General features: G+C 40.9%; 1 protein-coding gene across 18 annotated transcripts in view; it reads left to right on the plus strand.

Annotated features, from left to right (window-relative positions):
- Positions 1-13,577, plus strand: part of UNC80 (unc-80 homolog, NALCN activator) — a 121,114-nt gene that overhangs the window by 66,820 nt on the left and 40,717 nt on the right. For 16 of the 18 annotated variants that reach the window (XR_003076286.3, XR_003076288.3, XM_025152710.3 and 13 more), the window contains 12 exons: positions 348-545; positions 2,307-2,414; positions 3,167-3,305; positions 6,047-6,228; positions 6,567-6,698; positions 7,199-7,385; positions 7,986-8,117; positions 8,453-8,596; positions 10,059-10,159; positions 10,980-11,066; positions 11,867-12,050; positions 12,695-12,789. Coding sequence is in view for 16 of the 18 variants with exons in the window: in XM_025152710.3 (XP_025008478.2) it covers positions 348-545; positions 2,307-2,414; positions 3,167-3,305; positions 6,047-6,228; positions 6,567-6,698; positions 7,199-7,385; positions 7,986-8,117; positions 8,453-8,596; positions 10,059-10,159; positions 10,980-11,066; positions 11,867-12,050; positions 12,695-12,789 (1,689 nt within the window). In the remaining 2 variants the exon portion in view is untranslated. The remainder of the gene's footprint in view (positions 1-347; positions 546-2,306; positions 2,415-3,166; positions 3,306-6,046; positions 6,229-6,566; positions 6,699-7,198; positions 7,386-7,985; positions 8,118-8,452; positions 8,597-10,058; positions 10,160-10,979; positions 11,067-11,866; positions 12,051-12,694; positions 12,790-13,577) is intronic. The other 2 variants (XM_025152711.3, XM_025152718.3) reach the window with 1 other exon arrangement.

Below are 13,577 nucleotides of genomic sequence, written 5' to 3' on the forward strand. Positions count from 1 at the left end.
AGTCTAAGTCTTCATCTCAGACTGGTGATAGAATAGCTTTTCTGTGAACTGAGAGTACTGTTTTCCTCAACCGTAATCTTGCTAACCAGCCAAACGTGCATCCACAGCAGCTCTCTTCCTTTGTGTGCTTTGTTAACACCAATGTTTATTTAGCTATGCCTAGCCAGTTCATAAACTACTTGCAGGTATGGAGATCAGCACAGGTAGGCTTACTTTTTCAAAAAGCTATATTGAGCTTTTTGCCTTGCCAGCTAGGCTGCGAATATCAGCGTGCCGTCCCCATCATTGGCTGCATGTGCTATGCAGCATGATTCTATAGATAACTATCCAATTTTATTCCTTTCAAGGTTATGATCCTTTTATGCAATCAGCAAAGTTTCATATGTACTCACATTGACTACTGTCACCCGCACTGCTACCTCCATCATAGCCGGTCCTGTGCTCGCCTTGTCCGTGCCATCAAACTCCTGTATGGAGACACAGTGGACTCTCTTCGAGAAAACAGCACGCTGAACAGTGTTGCAAGAGGCAAAAAGCAAAAAGAAGTGAGTAAATGGAAAAATCTATTATGTTTTTATGTTTTTTGTTTTGTTTTGTTTTCTGGGCAAGGCATAAGTATCTTCAAGGGCTGCATAATGTATTCAAACAATGTTCTTTCATGAGAAAAGGAACACAGCACTTTCCTTAACATAGTCCTGCAAAAAGTTATGAGGTCATTTAGCATTATGGAAGGAATGTAAACTGTATTGTTCAGGAAGAATCTTGGTTGCTGATAAGGATGTTAAAATGCCTATAGCCTGACCTTAAATGTAGTGCTCTTTTATGAGATCTGTTTATCAGCCCCTGGAGTCTCGTTCCTTTTTCCTGTTCCTTCTTGTCTGTTAATAAGAATCATTCTTGGAATTCTGGTAAAACCTTGCATGATTTCTTTTAGATCTGAGATTTCAGCTCTTTTCCAATAATTATATGCATTGGTCTTTAATAGTCTCTTTAGTGAGATGCTTTTAATGTTTTTAAGATGCTTTTAAGATGTCTCTGCAAGACAGTCAAAAAAGATTATGCCTTTTTAGGCATATGAGCAGTGCCTTTAACTTCAGTGGAAATATATTTGTTCAGCAGAATATCCACATTGCTACCAAATGAATAAAGTAAATATCTGGTAAATACCTATATAACCTCGACCACAAAAGACAAGACAGTTCTTCTGAATATTTGTAATGGTGGAAGTCATCCTGCTAGCTAGCAGTAACAGTGAAAGCAGAAGTGTTCATGAAACTCTCATCAAGATTTTAGTTGAGTAAAGAGGCTATCATCTGCATAAGTGGAAATGAAAGACTATGAGAATAATTTTGAATGTTTCTTTATCAACTGTTGTTTGTTTTGTTTTCTGTCAAGTTAGAAGGCTATTTTTATGGAACAAAGCACAGGGCAGATTAAATGAGGTAATGATTCTGCTTTCCTGGAAAGAATAATACCCATATGTTTCCTCTGGCATAGAAAAGCAGTGTATAAATTAGATATTAAGAAAGAGAGGCAGTTGTTTCCTCCACAGAAGGCAGGCGTAAGATGAGCAGCTGGCAATGTTCATGAAAGGTAGCAAAAGAACACTGTGCAGTGCTGTGTACTGTTTCATCTCCAACTGCAAAGCTGTATGACACAAATTTAATCATGGGGCTTGTGAGCCCCCCGAAAAATGAGAGATCCTGTTTTAATGAGCAGGCTGCCAGCTTGAGGAGAAAATCCGTAGAAACAGAGTTCTGAGAAAGTCCTTGGTATTGTGAACAATGAGCATGAACAGGCCTTGTCATTATCATTGGCATTGGCAATCTGCTAGAGGCAGCAATCAGGCAGGCATGAGCTCAGATCTTAAAATGAGTTGTCACATGCTTTCTGCAAAAGATAAGTGTAGCTGAGAGAGGAATAGGTTTTGTACACAGCAAACATTTCAGTTGGGAATTTTTGGGAAAGCTGTGGCTTTTGTACCACTTCTGTGCTTAAAATACTGTTCACCTAAAATACATGAGTGTCACCGATGAAAATTACCCAAGGAACATTCACAGTCCTCATTTGGTTTATTGTCTCCTTCAAGCTTTTATTGCAAAAAGCAGTGTTAGAAAGAGAAGAAAACGGGATGTCATCTCACTGATACTAGGCCTCTTGCTAGCACAGGAAAGGGCTTGGTGCTGCGCCTCTGGTACTGGGCAGCTTATAGTGTATGGAAATTCCTCTTGCACATGATCTCCCTTTCCAAACTTCAGGAAATCAAAATGAGAACACTTTCTTATTTTTTCTTTTTTCCTTTTCAGTGCTCAGACAAGTCATGCCTCAGAACTCCCTCTCTAAAAAAGAGAGTGATTGATATCAACTTGGAAGGAAAGAAGGACTCTGGAATGTTAAAATACATTAGGCACCAGGTACTGACTAGGCCAGGCCGTATGCTGGTTGGGGAGGTTGCTACACAGATGTTGGGTCAGGCTGCAACAAGAAGGAAAATATGCATGGATCTTGAAGCCCATGTGATGGAAAGAACTGTTGTTCTTGAGTATGGATCAGTTCAGCCCTGCATATTTTTACCAAATGAGTAATGCTAAATTTAAGCTTCTTAGGGGAACCCCTGGCAAAGAATCCTTTAAAGATGTAGGTCCATTAAATGTTAATCAACATCCATGGCTTCCCCTAGGGATAAATGCATCAAGACTGGGGACACACACAAAAAAAAAATTGAAGAAAATGCATTTTACACAGATTGCATTTAGGTGCAACCTGTCAGTGTGCAGGAAGTTTCCTTTGTTCTTGCTTGTTCAGTGTTCTTGAAGAAGAAATGGACAATTCTTGGTTGTCTATGAAATTTTCATGGATTTACATCACTGTTTGCGCACCATCTTGGAAGAGTTTTCCTTTCCTTTTGTCCTCTTCATCCATGTTTTGGTGACCTAACTGACTAGCAGCAGACTCAGAACTAGCTTGCAACACTGCTGGCTTAGCGTAGATTGAAAGCAATGTTCTTCTGTGGAACATTATCTGAAATGACTGAAACTAGAAACTATCAGCCAAAGTGCTGTCCAAAACTAGGGTAATTTTTAAAAGTGTTAACTGTGCTCACTGAAGACAGATGGCACAGCTCAGCTGTAAGTCATGACACTTTCATTTTTAAACATTTTTACAGGTTATGAGCCTCTCCCCTGCACCTTTGTCACTGCTAATCAAGGCAGCTCCTGTCCTCACTGAGGAAATGTATGGGGACATCCATCCTGCGGCATGGGAGCTCCTGCTCAGTGTGGATGAGCACATGGCTGGAGCAGCAGGTAAGGGAACAAAACCAGTCAGTGTAGCTTGCCTGACAGCTCAACTCACAGCAGGTTACACGGCCTTACAAGACAGCTCTCTAGTGGAGGAGGTCTTAATGATATCAAGGGTTTTCTTGAAGGCTCTTTGGTTTTCACAGACCTTCTTGTGCTTTTGTGCTCTATACAAAAAAGGTGGTCAGAAGGACCAGGAAGACAATCTGCACAACTCTATTTATGGCCAACAGGCAGAGAAAAACAGAACTGGTAATTTGTGTTTAGCAGGGTTTCTGTGCAGAGGAAATACAGTCATATAATCAATCCAGAGTTTGCTGAAGTATTTGGTATGTTTCCTTTGTTTTTCTTTCATTGAACTGTTTCTATCTTGACTAGAGACCAGGCAAGGTCAACTCTTTACGAGGGTAGATAACGGCAGAACAAGGGGAAATGGTTTTAAGTTGAAGGAGGAAAGGTTTAGGTTAGGTATCAAGTGGGAGTTCTTCACAGAGAGAGTGGTGAGGTGCTGGAACAGACTGCCCAGAGAGGCTGTGGATGCCCTGTCCTTGGAGGTGTTCAAGGCCAGGTTGGATGGGGACCTGGGCAGCCTGGTCTAGTATTAAATGTGGAGTTTGGTAGCCCTGCATTCACTGTGGGAGTTGGAGCTTGGTGATCCTTGAGGTCCCTTCCAACCTGAGCCGTTCTATGATCCTATGATTCTGATTCAAGATTAACCCACCACAGTTCTTTTCAGTGCCTCAGGTGCCTACCAAGCCTCTCACTCCTCAACAAGGGGAGAAATTAAGAGGGAAAAAATGAAGGTCAAAATAAGGACAGAGAGAGATTGCTAACCTGTCACAAGCAAACAGACTTAACTTGGGTAAAATTGATTTACTTCATAATTAATTAATAACATAGTAGAATAGTGAGTACCAAGAAGATACTAAAACCACCTTCTCTGTCTGCAGGCTTGTTTTTCTCACTCATCTTTCTTGCAGCTGCTGCACAGGATTTTTTAGCCTTTCTTAAACACATAAGCACAGAGGCATAACCAGCTCATTCATTCAGCTTTGTCCAGCAGCTGTAGCCCCATCTTTGAGCCATCTAGAAATGGCTTTGTCCAGCATGGGGGCAGCCCCTGGTCTCTCTTCTCACAGAGGCCACCTTCTAGCCTCCATGCTACAGACAACTCACTATGAAAACCCAGTGCACTGGACCAAAAGTGCAAACAGGAAGAGAGCAGTAAAATAAAGAAGAGAAGCAAGCTGCCTGAGGCTGCACTTCTCTTCACCACTTCAGACTGCTTTCTAGGAAAATAGTTTTGACTACTGTTTTTTCTTTATCAAAACCCTACTAAGACTCCTCTTTCTGAGGAGTGCTATCTGCCTGCCCCTCCAGTACAGCCTGTTAGACACATCTTCCTCTTCTTCCCCTTCCTCAAGAGAGGATTGAAATCCACTTGAGAGACTGTAGTAGCTGTTTAGTATCGAGTGATTTCAGCCCTGGCATGATCTACGTTCAATCAAGGTCAAACATGAACGCTCCCAATGTTGCTATCAAGCTGGATAAAAGGAAATCCTGTGTTGGTGTACAACAGCACCATCTACTGATTCCTTTCCAGGATGAATCTCTTATTTGGGGTTTTGGAGACCTTTCAGTGTGAGCTCACAGTTTCAAATCAGTCCTGCTAAGACTTGATATAGATGCAGTTAAAACACCAAAGAGTAGAAAGGTTCTCCCTGCTGGAGAAGCAGGAGGGACTGTACAGATTTGAAGCAGGATGTTGTAGCAGAACTGGAAGCCTCATGCAAGACAGTACCTAAGCAGTCAAAGGTCACCCTTGTTTTTCTGCATGTGTTCAGATTGCCTTCTGTCAGCACAGCACTCATGCCTGGCACCTTCTAGGTAAGTGCTGAGGTGAACAAGATGGTAACTGTCCTTTTTCTACTGTGGAAGAATTACTTCTAAATCTAGAGAAATTATCTCCAGTGGTCTTTGGTCAGCTATTGGTCAAAGAAGCCAGGAGTACTCACACCCACCAACCACCCACAGCAACATTGTTCACTTGCTTCCTGCTCAGTGCCCCTTGGATATACACCTAAATTAATTGGCCTCCACAGGACTGGAGTTGTTCTGTCTGTTTATATTCAGATATGCTCCAATGAAACAAGTGTGGGACACCTCAACTTCTATTCTGATCTCTTCCATTGTCTTGTTCTTTGTCTCCCAATTCATAGCAACACTGTTTTCTCTTGGAGGCAGACTGTAAGCATTGCAGTCCCGTAAGAACCTTTTTTTGTTGTTGTTTCTATCCCATGAAAATTGACATGTGGGTCTTCTACTGAGCCACTTGCTCCTGCTCTGATGGTAAGGCTGAGCTGTTAAACCCGCCTTTACTAATCATCACAGGAAGCAATCAGAAGTGAAACTTTAGAAAGCCAAGTTGAGTTAGTCCTGTTACTTCAAGAGATGCTTCTTATATTAGTTGTGACTCAGTGTTAGTAAGAAAGGCAGAGCTGTGTTTTGTTTTAAAAGTAGGGTTGACAGAACTTCTTACAAGCATAATGCTGTGTGGCTCCAAAAGATAGAATCATAGACACTTTTGTTTGATGGTGCAGTATAAGTTTTGCTAAACCTAGTGGACTGCTGATCTCACTTTTGGAATCTGGGTTTCTTTCTGTTTGGGGTTTGTACAGCTGCAATTTTTCCTGCCAAGTAAACACATTAGTAAGGGAAACAGATGATCAGATGTTCTCTCCCTGCAGCTGCCATGTTCCTGCTATGTGCTGTGAAAGTGCCAGAGGCTGTTTCTGACATGCTGATGTCCGAATTTCATCACCCGGAGACAGTGCAAAGACTGAATGCCATTCTCAAATTTCACACACTCTGGAGGTTTCGGTATCAAGTCTGGCCTAGGATGGAAGAAGGAGCTCAACAGATCTTTAAGGTAGATAGAACACATGAAACACAGTGTTAACATTTGTGGCTTGTCTTGTAGGATAGGTGTGTTATGACATGCTAACATGAAATTACCTCAAAATCTGTTTAGGAAAAAAAAATGGTCATCTCAGTCACACTAGGGGGATAGATGATGTTATAGAACTCCTGTTTAAAATGGGAAAGGTATACTGGGGAACACGTAATAAGGTCAAGAAGAACAGATAAAGAAAGAAGTCTGTCAGTGTGGTCTTATTTTATACTGAGATATTGTTTAATTAGCACTTAGCACTACAAACGTTAATATTTGTGTGCTGTTAACAAAATGTCCTTTGTGGTTTTGTTTAGATCCCTCCTCCAAGTATAAACTTCACTTTGCCTTCTCCTGTCCTGGGGATGCCCTCTGTGCCAATGTTTGACCCTCCCTGGGTCCCTCAGTGCAGTGGGAGTGTGCAAGATCCTATCAATGAAGACCAGTCGGTAAGCAAAGATGTCATGAGAGTGAGCATTGCAGTTTCTCAGTAAGGGCCTGGGCAATGCTGAAGCCTAAAGGCGCGGACTAAACTCTTAAGTTTTCTTGTTGTCCTCAGCTGGGGAAGATCTAATCAATACATTGTCCATGTAGGGCACAGAATATTCTACATGGACATAAGATTTTTCTGTCTGTTTGATCAAGGAGACACTGTACTGTACATCATACGCCCACGACAGTAACTCAGATCTTAGGAGTGCAGTTGCTATCTCTCCAAAGGATAAGTTCACTCAAACTGTCTTCCAGTTTTCTGTCCCGTTTTGTGTGGTGTCTCAGAAGGAAGAGGCTTATTAGAGATGTAGCTCCTGGTGCATCTCTGTTCAGCCAATATGAGTTTGATTTGTATTTAGGAACTGAGTTACTGAATGTCATCAAGGACCCTGGTGGAACACAGAGTATGTGTATCATAATGAACAGTGTTATGTTTCTTCTTTCTTCTTCCTAACAGAAGTCATTTTCAGCCAGAGCAGTGTCTCGTTCTCATCAGCGAGCAGAGCACATCCTGAAGAACCTGCAGCAGGAGGAAGAAAAGAAGCGCTTGGGTCGGGAAGCCAGTCTCATCACTGCTATCCCCATCACTCAGGAGGCCTGCTATGAGCCAACCTGCACACCAACCTCAGAGCAGGAAGAAGAAGGTGTGCCCCAGGGCCAGAAACTGCTTTCTAGGAAACTGAGAGCACCTGCCACCAGCATACAGCACTGCTTAGGGATGTGATGTCCAAGAAAAAGCTATTGTTAGTAGTATTGTTAAAGAAAGTATTGTCCAAGAAAAAGCTATTGTTAGTAGTAGGAAAGTCCCTGCTTTGGTATGGTCACCACCTTAGAGAGTGGACAAGTACTAGCACTGAATCATTTTAATATCTCTAGAAAGGTGGTGAACAACCACTGGATCTAGGCATGTCTTGGGAGATATGTGTGCAGAATTTGCAATTCTCAGTAAAAACTAAGAACCACCAACAAAGATGGGTAATAGGATGTACATGAAGAGAAGTATATAGACACCTCAGCTAAAATATGACTCACCAAGTCACCGCACGCTGTTATGGATCAGTGCTTAGTTGGTTCCCAAAGCATGAGTAAAGTACTTACCTGATCTTTATAGGTCTTAAATTGTTCTGAGTGTTACCTGACTTGAATTTTCAATGTTCCAATTTGGTTGCAAGTGCTCTCCTTTTGAAAGGTCCCTAAAGCCTGTCAGCTGGGTTTGGACTGACATTTCCCATTCTCTTTGTCAGTAGAAGAAGTTGCCAACCTGGCCTCCCGCCGTCTCTCTGTGAGTCCTTCCTGCACCTCCAGTACATCTCATAGGAACTATTCTTTCCGTCGTGGCTCTGTCTGGTCAGTGCGGTCAGCAGTCAGTGCAGAAGGTAGGTTGAATTCACTGTGGAGTGTCCTTTCCTAGAATTTCATTCGCTGGAAACCTGTTAATCAGTAAAGCTGATGGCATTATATTTTACTGAATGTATTCCCAGGCTTGAACCAATTTATAATAAACTAATAAAAATTCTTGGTCAGAAAGTTGACTGGAGGTTCAGTTTCTTCTTGGAGATAGTAGTAAGCCTGTTGTGTGTGCACAGTGATCAGACAGTCTGCCATTTTGTTCTGTTTATACAGCACCTAGTGCAAGCATCTATCTAACATGCCTGTACAATGTCACAACTCATTCACAAACACTCACCTTCTAATCTTCTTTGTACTCTAGATGAAGAACATACTACAGAGCATACTCCGAACCATCATGTGCCACAACCACCTCAAGCTGTGTTTCCAGCATGCATCTGTGCAGCAGTGCTCCCCATTGTCCATTTGATGGAAGATGGAGAAGTCCGGGAGGATGGAGTAGCGGGTACTGACCTAGTTTACACTTCAAGTCATTCTTGATTAGGAGTGCCAGTAATTACAGTGTTTACTTTTGTTAGGTGCCATAACTAGAGTGAAAGAAGTGTAATACAACCTTGTATTTGCTCACAGTTCATTTTTCTTCGAAGTAATATGTGCTATAAATTGTCATGAGTGTATATATTTGTTACAAACCTTGTAAGTAACCAGTTCTCACAAACTGTTCACTAGTGGATGAGCAACAGGAATGTACTCTGTTTTTGTTTTTTTCCTTTGTTGTTAGATCTTGAAGGTCTGTTGATATTTTTGGTGGCCCTAAAAAGCCCCCATTTCAACAAAGATGTTGAGAAGCTTGAAGGAATCTAGTGGGGGGATTCTCACTAGAACAGTGAGAGACCTAAAACAAATGTTCTGTGGGAACTGATTGTGAAGGTGGGCTTGTTTTGTGTGACAAAAAGGAAACAAATATCTAGAGGAATGCTGCTATATAGACTTCAACTTGGGAAGTTCAAGATGCAAATTGGAAAATAAACTCTCTACCAGGGACATAGTGCAGTCTCCATGGAATCTGCATGCATTTCCATCCACAGCAGCTATCAAGTCTTGGCTAGACAAAGCCACCGTTGACATAATGTGATGCTGGTGACAGTCCTGCTCCAAGCAGAGCTTGAACTAGAGACCTCCAGAGGTCTATTCTCAGCAGTATTTCTTTGATCCTATGACAGATAGAAAACCAATTATACACATCTCTAGTATTTGCTTTATAGTCTGTGATTTATTTGTACAGTAATTATAGGTCCTTCTCTGTTTCTTTATCTTAAATGCTTAGAGATGGTGGACTTTTGTCCTTCCTTTTTCATCACTCATAATGTTAGCTGATTGCAAACATAACTTTATGACACTTTTTTTTTAGTTTTGAGTGGGTATAGTCAGTCATTGAATTAGTGTATTGTTTTGTGATCAAGAAATGAGTACTGAAAACAGAACAATGAATAGTTCTCTGCTGTTGTTAATCTTCACAAGGTTACAATTAATTACACTTTGGGGAGTTGATAATCAACACAATTACCTGCTGACTATCTAATATTGTCCATTAATACCAGATAAAGTCACTCAGTGAATCACCATGAAGTGCACTTTCCATGTATGAACAATATATATATATATATATTTTTTAATTGGCATGTTTGCTCATCTGGAGTTGTGAATCCAAACAGTTATTTCCCTGATCACAGTGATATAGTGTTACCTGTCCTGTCACCAGAACCTAGGGAAGGTTCAAGTGTTAGACTTGTCATTATTGTTTAAAATGACTGCAGTGGTGAGCAGGAGTCCTAGTACCTCAAAGTAACTCCTGTGTATTTCAGTACAAAAATGACAATTGTAGTAGGTTAGGAACAGTTGTGTTTAAGTGCACCATTTCAAGGCTTTTCCAAGGGAGAGAGTTCTGACTGTTTTCTTTTTTATAGTGAGTGCTGTTGCTCAGCAGGTCCTGTGGAACTGCTTAATTGAAGATCCCTCTACAGTTCTGCGCCATTTCCTTGAGAAACTCACAATAAGCAACCGACAGGTAAACTTCTCCTCTCTCTAGCGGACTTATGTATTGCTTAGAGCAGGGGTGCACAGCTGCAAGCAGAATCTCTCTGTGAGCAGTGACTGGAGAAGAACATTTGCTGCTCAAAATCTTCATTTGGCTTCAATTTCTGCTCATTGATGTAAATGGGACACAGCTCATTTACCACCACTAAGGATGTGGCTTGTTATAAGTTAGCCTTGAACAGATGCTTAGTGAACCACAACCCTTTATCAAAGAAATTACCTCCACCCATGCCTGTTCCGTTTTCTCTCAAGGGTGGGAGTGACATTGTCTCAGTCTGCCTGTCCTTGGCTGACTGTGAAACTCCCTTCTTGCTTCCTTCCCGCCTTAAGAAATTTATTAGTCTGCCTTAAAGAAAGCAGCTTCTAGAGGACGGAAAGTTCAATTCTTTCCTCATCTCCTATCTAGCAACCACAACTACTGAGTTGAGCTGTGCTAGATTTCACAGCGTCTCTGCAAAATTAACTTGGTAACCATTTGTTGTAATAAGCAAGAATTAGCGTAATCATAGGGAGAGGAGTGCAGAATCAGGCTAGTACAGTCAGGGTAAATGACAGTAATGTCCTTTCTCTGATGAAAAAGGCAGACGTTGGCCTGGGTGCTGTGCCCTGGGTTTTATTTTGGGAAATATAAGAGAAGTCACAAGCAGAGAGTTCTATTTCATGCACCAACAGACAGAGCTGAACAAAGGGATAAAAAAAAATGTAAATGAACAAAGCTGGGGAAGACAAAAGGGAGAAATCCATTATTTTTTTTTGTGACGGAAAGAAAAAAGCATTTGCTCTTTTTCCAGGATGAGCTAATGTATATGTTAAGGAAGCTTTTGTTGAATATTGGGGACTTTCCTGCGCAGACATCTCATATCCTCTTTAATTACTTGGTAAGTAGCTTGGGGGTCGACTGTGCAGCCCATAATCTTACCTCTGTCTGTATGTGTCTTAAGAAGTTAATGCCACAATCTGCAAGGAAATAAATGGTCTGTAACTATTCATTTATAGGTCATATCTGCTTCTTGCTCTAGATGCAAATTACTTGTACCAGCCTTTCATTCCTTAAAGAGAGAGGAGAAGGAATCTTTAGCTTTTTATTAAGCCTCTACACTCCCTGTCCTGAATTTCTGAATTGAATCACAAATGATGAATTGTAGACAAATAGGAAGATCACAGTGGCAGAAACCATTTATTATTTTACTTAATTTTCGTTCAGAAAGTGCTTTGGTTGTGAATGGTCTCACTGGAATAAATTATAAGCTTCTTTTATAGTTATAGAAAATGCATTTGTTGGAGTTTGTTCGATTAAGTGATGAAAAAACAGACAATATATATACTACTCCAGGAGCCTTCCAGTGTTTGTCAGGTGTCTGTGTGGCAGCACATAAGAGCAGAAGGTACATGGAGTCTCATAAAGGAAAAGTTCTCCATTTTCCTCGTTCACGATGGCTTTTAAGCCATGGTTTTCAGTCTTTTTTCCTTTTTCCCCCTGCTCCTCATTCTCTACAGGAAAAGAAAGAATAGTAGAGGCAGATTGTTCTGTATTATATATAAACTTTCAGGATACAAGTTTAATTTAGAGTTTGTCCTCTGAGTGAGGAGAGAGAGAACCTTGTTCTTGTTATGTGTTTATGCAATGCCCTACACAGCTAGAGTGTGTATAATCTGATACTCCTCTTACTACTTGCAGGTAGGACTGATCATGTATTTTGTACGCACTCCATGTGAATGGGGCATGGATGCCATTTCTGCCACACTAACCTTCCTCTGGGAAGTGGTGGGTTATGTTGAAGGGCTTTTTTTCAAGGATCTCAAACAGACTATGAAGAAGGAACAGTGTGAAGTGAAACTGCTGGTGACTGCCTCAATGCCAGGTATAAGAAATGAGTCTTTAAGTCTCCTTCACTTCCAAGTTCACATGCTCCTACCAAAAAATAGATCTGCCAGTACTGCATTAGACCTGCTCTGAATGGCTGCATAAGTGAGTTGAGGATTCAGTCAGTAAATTCTACCTCTAATTCCTTGAGATTCAGAAGGCTACTTTAAGAGCTCTGAAAGAAGCAAACAAAATGAATGAGAACAGTCTTTTCAACTCAGAACTTTATGCCAATTGGGCTGTGAAAAGCTGGCAGTATGATTACTGTAAGATGCAACCTCTCATTTAAGTCTCATGACAGCCCCAGAAGAGTGTGCTGTGAGCTTAGGACTTCATGAGTCAGGCAAGAAATTTCTTGGTGAAAAACACATTCAATGTTTTAGGCCTGTTCCTTTCCCAGAGTTGTCTGTTGCTGCTAAAATTGCTAGCTCCTTATTTTAGGAACAAATCAATTTCTCTTTTTCAAAAAAAACTGTAGAACTGTGAGCCTATGCTATCACCACATAACGCATTCCAGGCAGGACTGGCATTGTCTGTCTGCCCAGGAATTAATTTTAACTGTTACTTTTCCTACATGGCAGTCTTTTGAAATTGAGTTAATTAAAGAGGCCAGGGAAAATACAACTGCTTTTCTTCCTTTAGGCACAAAGACCCTTGTTGTGCATGGACAGAATGAGTGTGACATACCAACTCAGTTACCAGTCCATGAAGATACACAGTTTGAGGCTCTTCTGAAGGTGAGTTTTTGAACTGAACAAACTGCTTAATGGTTTTTTTACTTGCCATACCTGGATGCCAGCAGTACATTCTGCCTGAGCTTCCTGTTTTAGTGTCAGATTTGCTGTGACAAACATTTCTGTGTCCAAGTGAGGAAATCTAGGTTGCATGAAAACAGAATCCCATATCAAAGAGTAATAGAAATGTGCTGACCTCACAGCCAGCCAAAACCCCACAAATACAAGTATGTTTGAATACATTGCAGCATGTTACCCCTTGGATAAATACAGAAGTAACTGAAGTAACTTTTATTTTATCAACACTGAAGAGAATTATTAGGGTCAGGAAGAGTAGAAATGATGATTTGGTAGCCATTATGATATGTTAGGATTTAGGAGATGTGAGGTCGGTTCCCTTTTTTGCCAAATATTTCCTGGATGACCTTAACCAAGCTACATAAGAAGAAGATTCGTAGAAACCTCTGGTTTGTCCAACTACATTAAGTTTTAATGGGAATCATGCACCAGAGTGCTTTAAAGGGTCTTCACTATAGTGTCTGTCTACATCCCCTATCTCTAAAACTTGATAAAAAAACAGTAGCAAGTAAATGGAAGTTACCATACCCTTATGGGTAATATGACTGGTCTAAGTACGTGCAATATGAAGACCTCAAAATAAATAACATCAATATTCAAGACTGTGATATCAGTTTGCCTTGGTTGTCTAAAACATATTAATGTACTTAATGATTAAAAAAAGAATGAAGAATTAATGCCCAGAAGAGTCACAGAGCCTACAAGGCTGATAG

This window comes from Gallus gallus, chromosome 7 (genome assembly GCF_016699485.2).
Source record: "Gallus gallus isolate bGalGal1 chromosome 7, bGalGal1.mat.broiler.GRCg7b, whole genome shotgun sequence".
Classification (NCBI taxonomy): domain Eukaryota; kingdom Metazoa; phylum Chordata; class Aves; order Galliformes; family Phasianidae; genus Gallus; species Gallus gallus.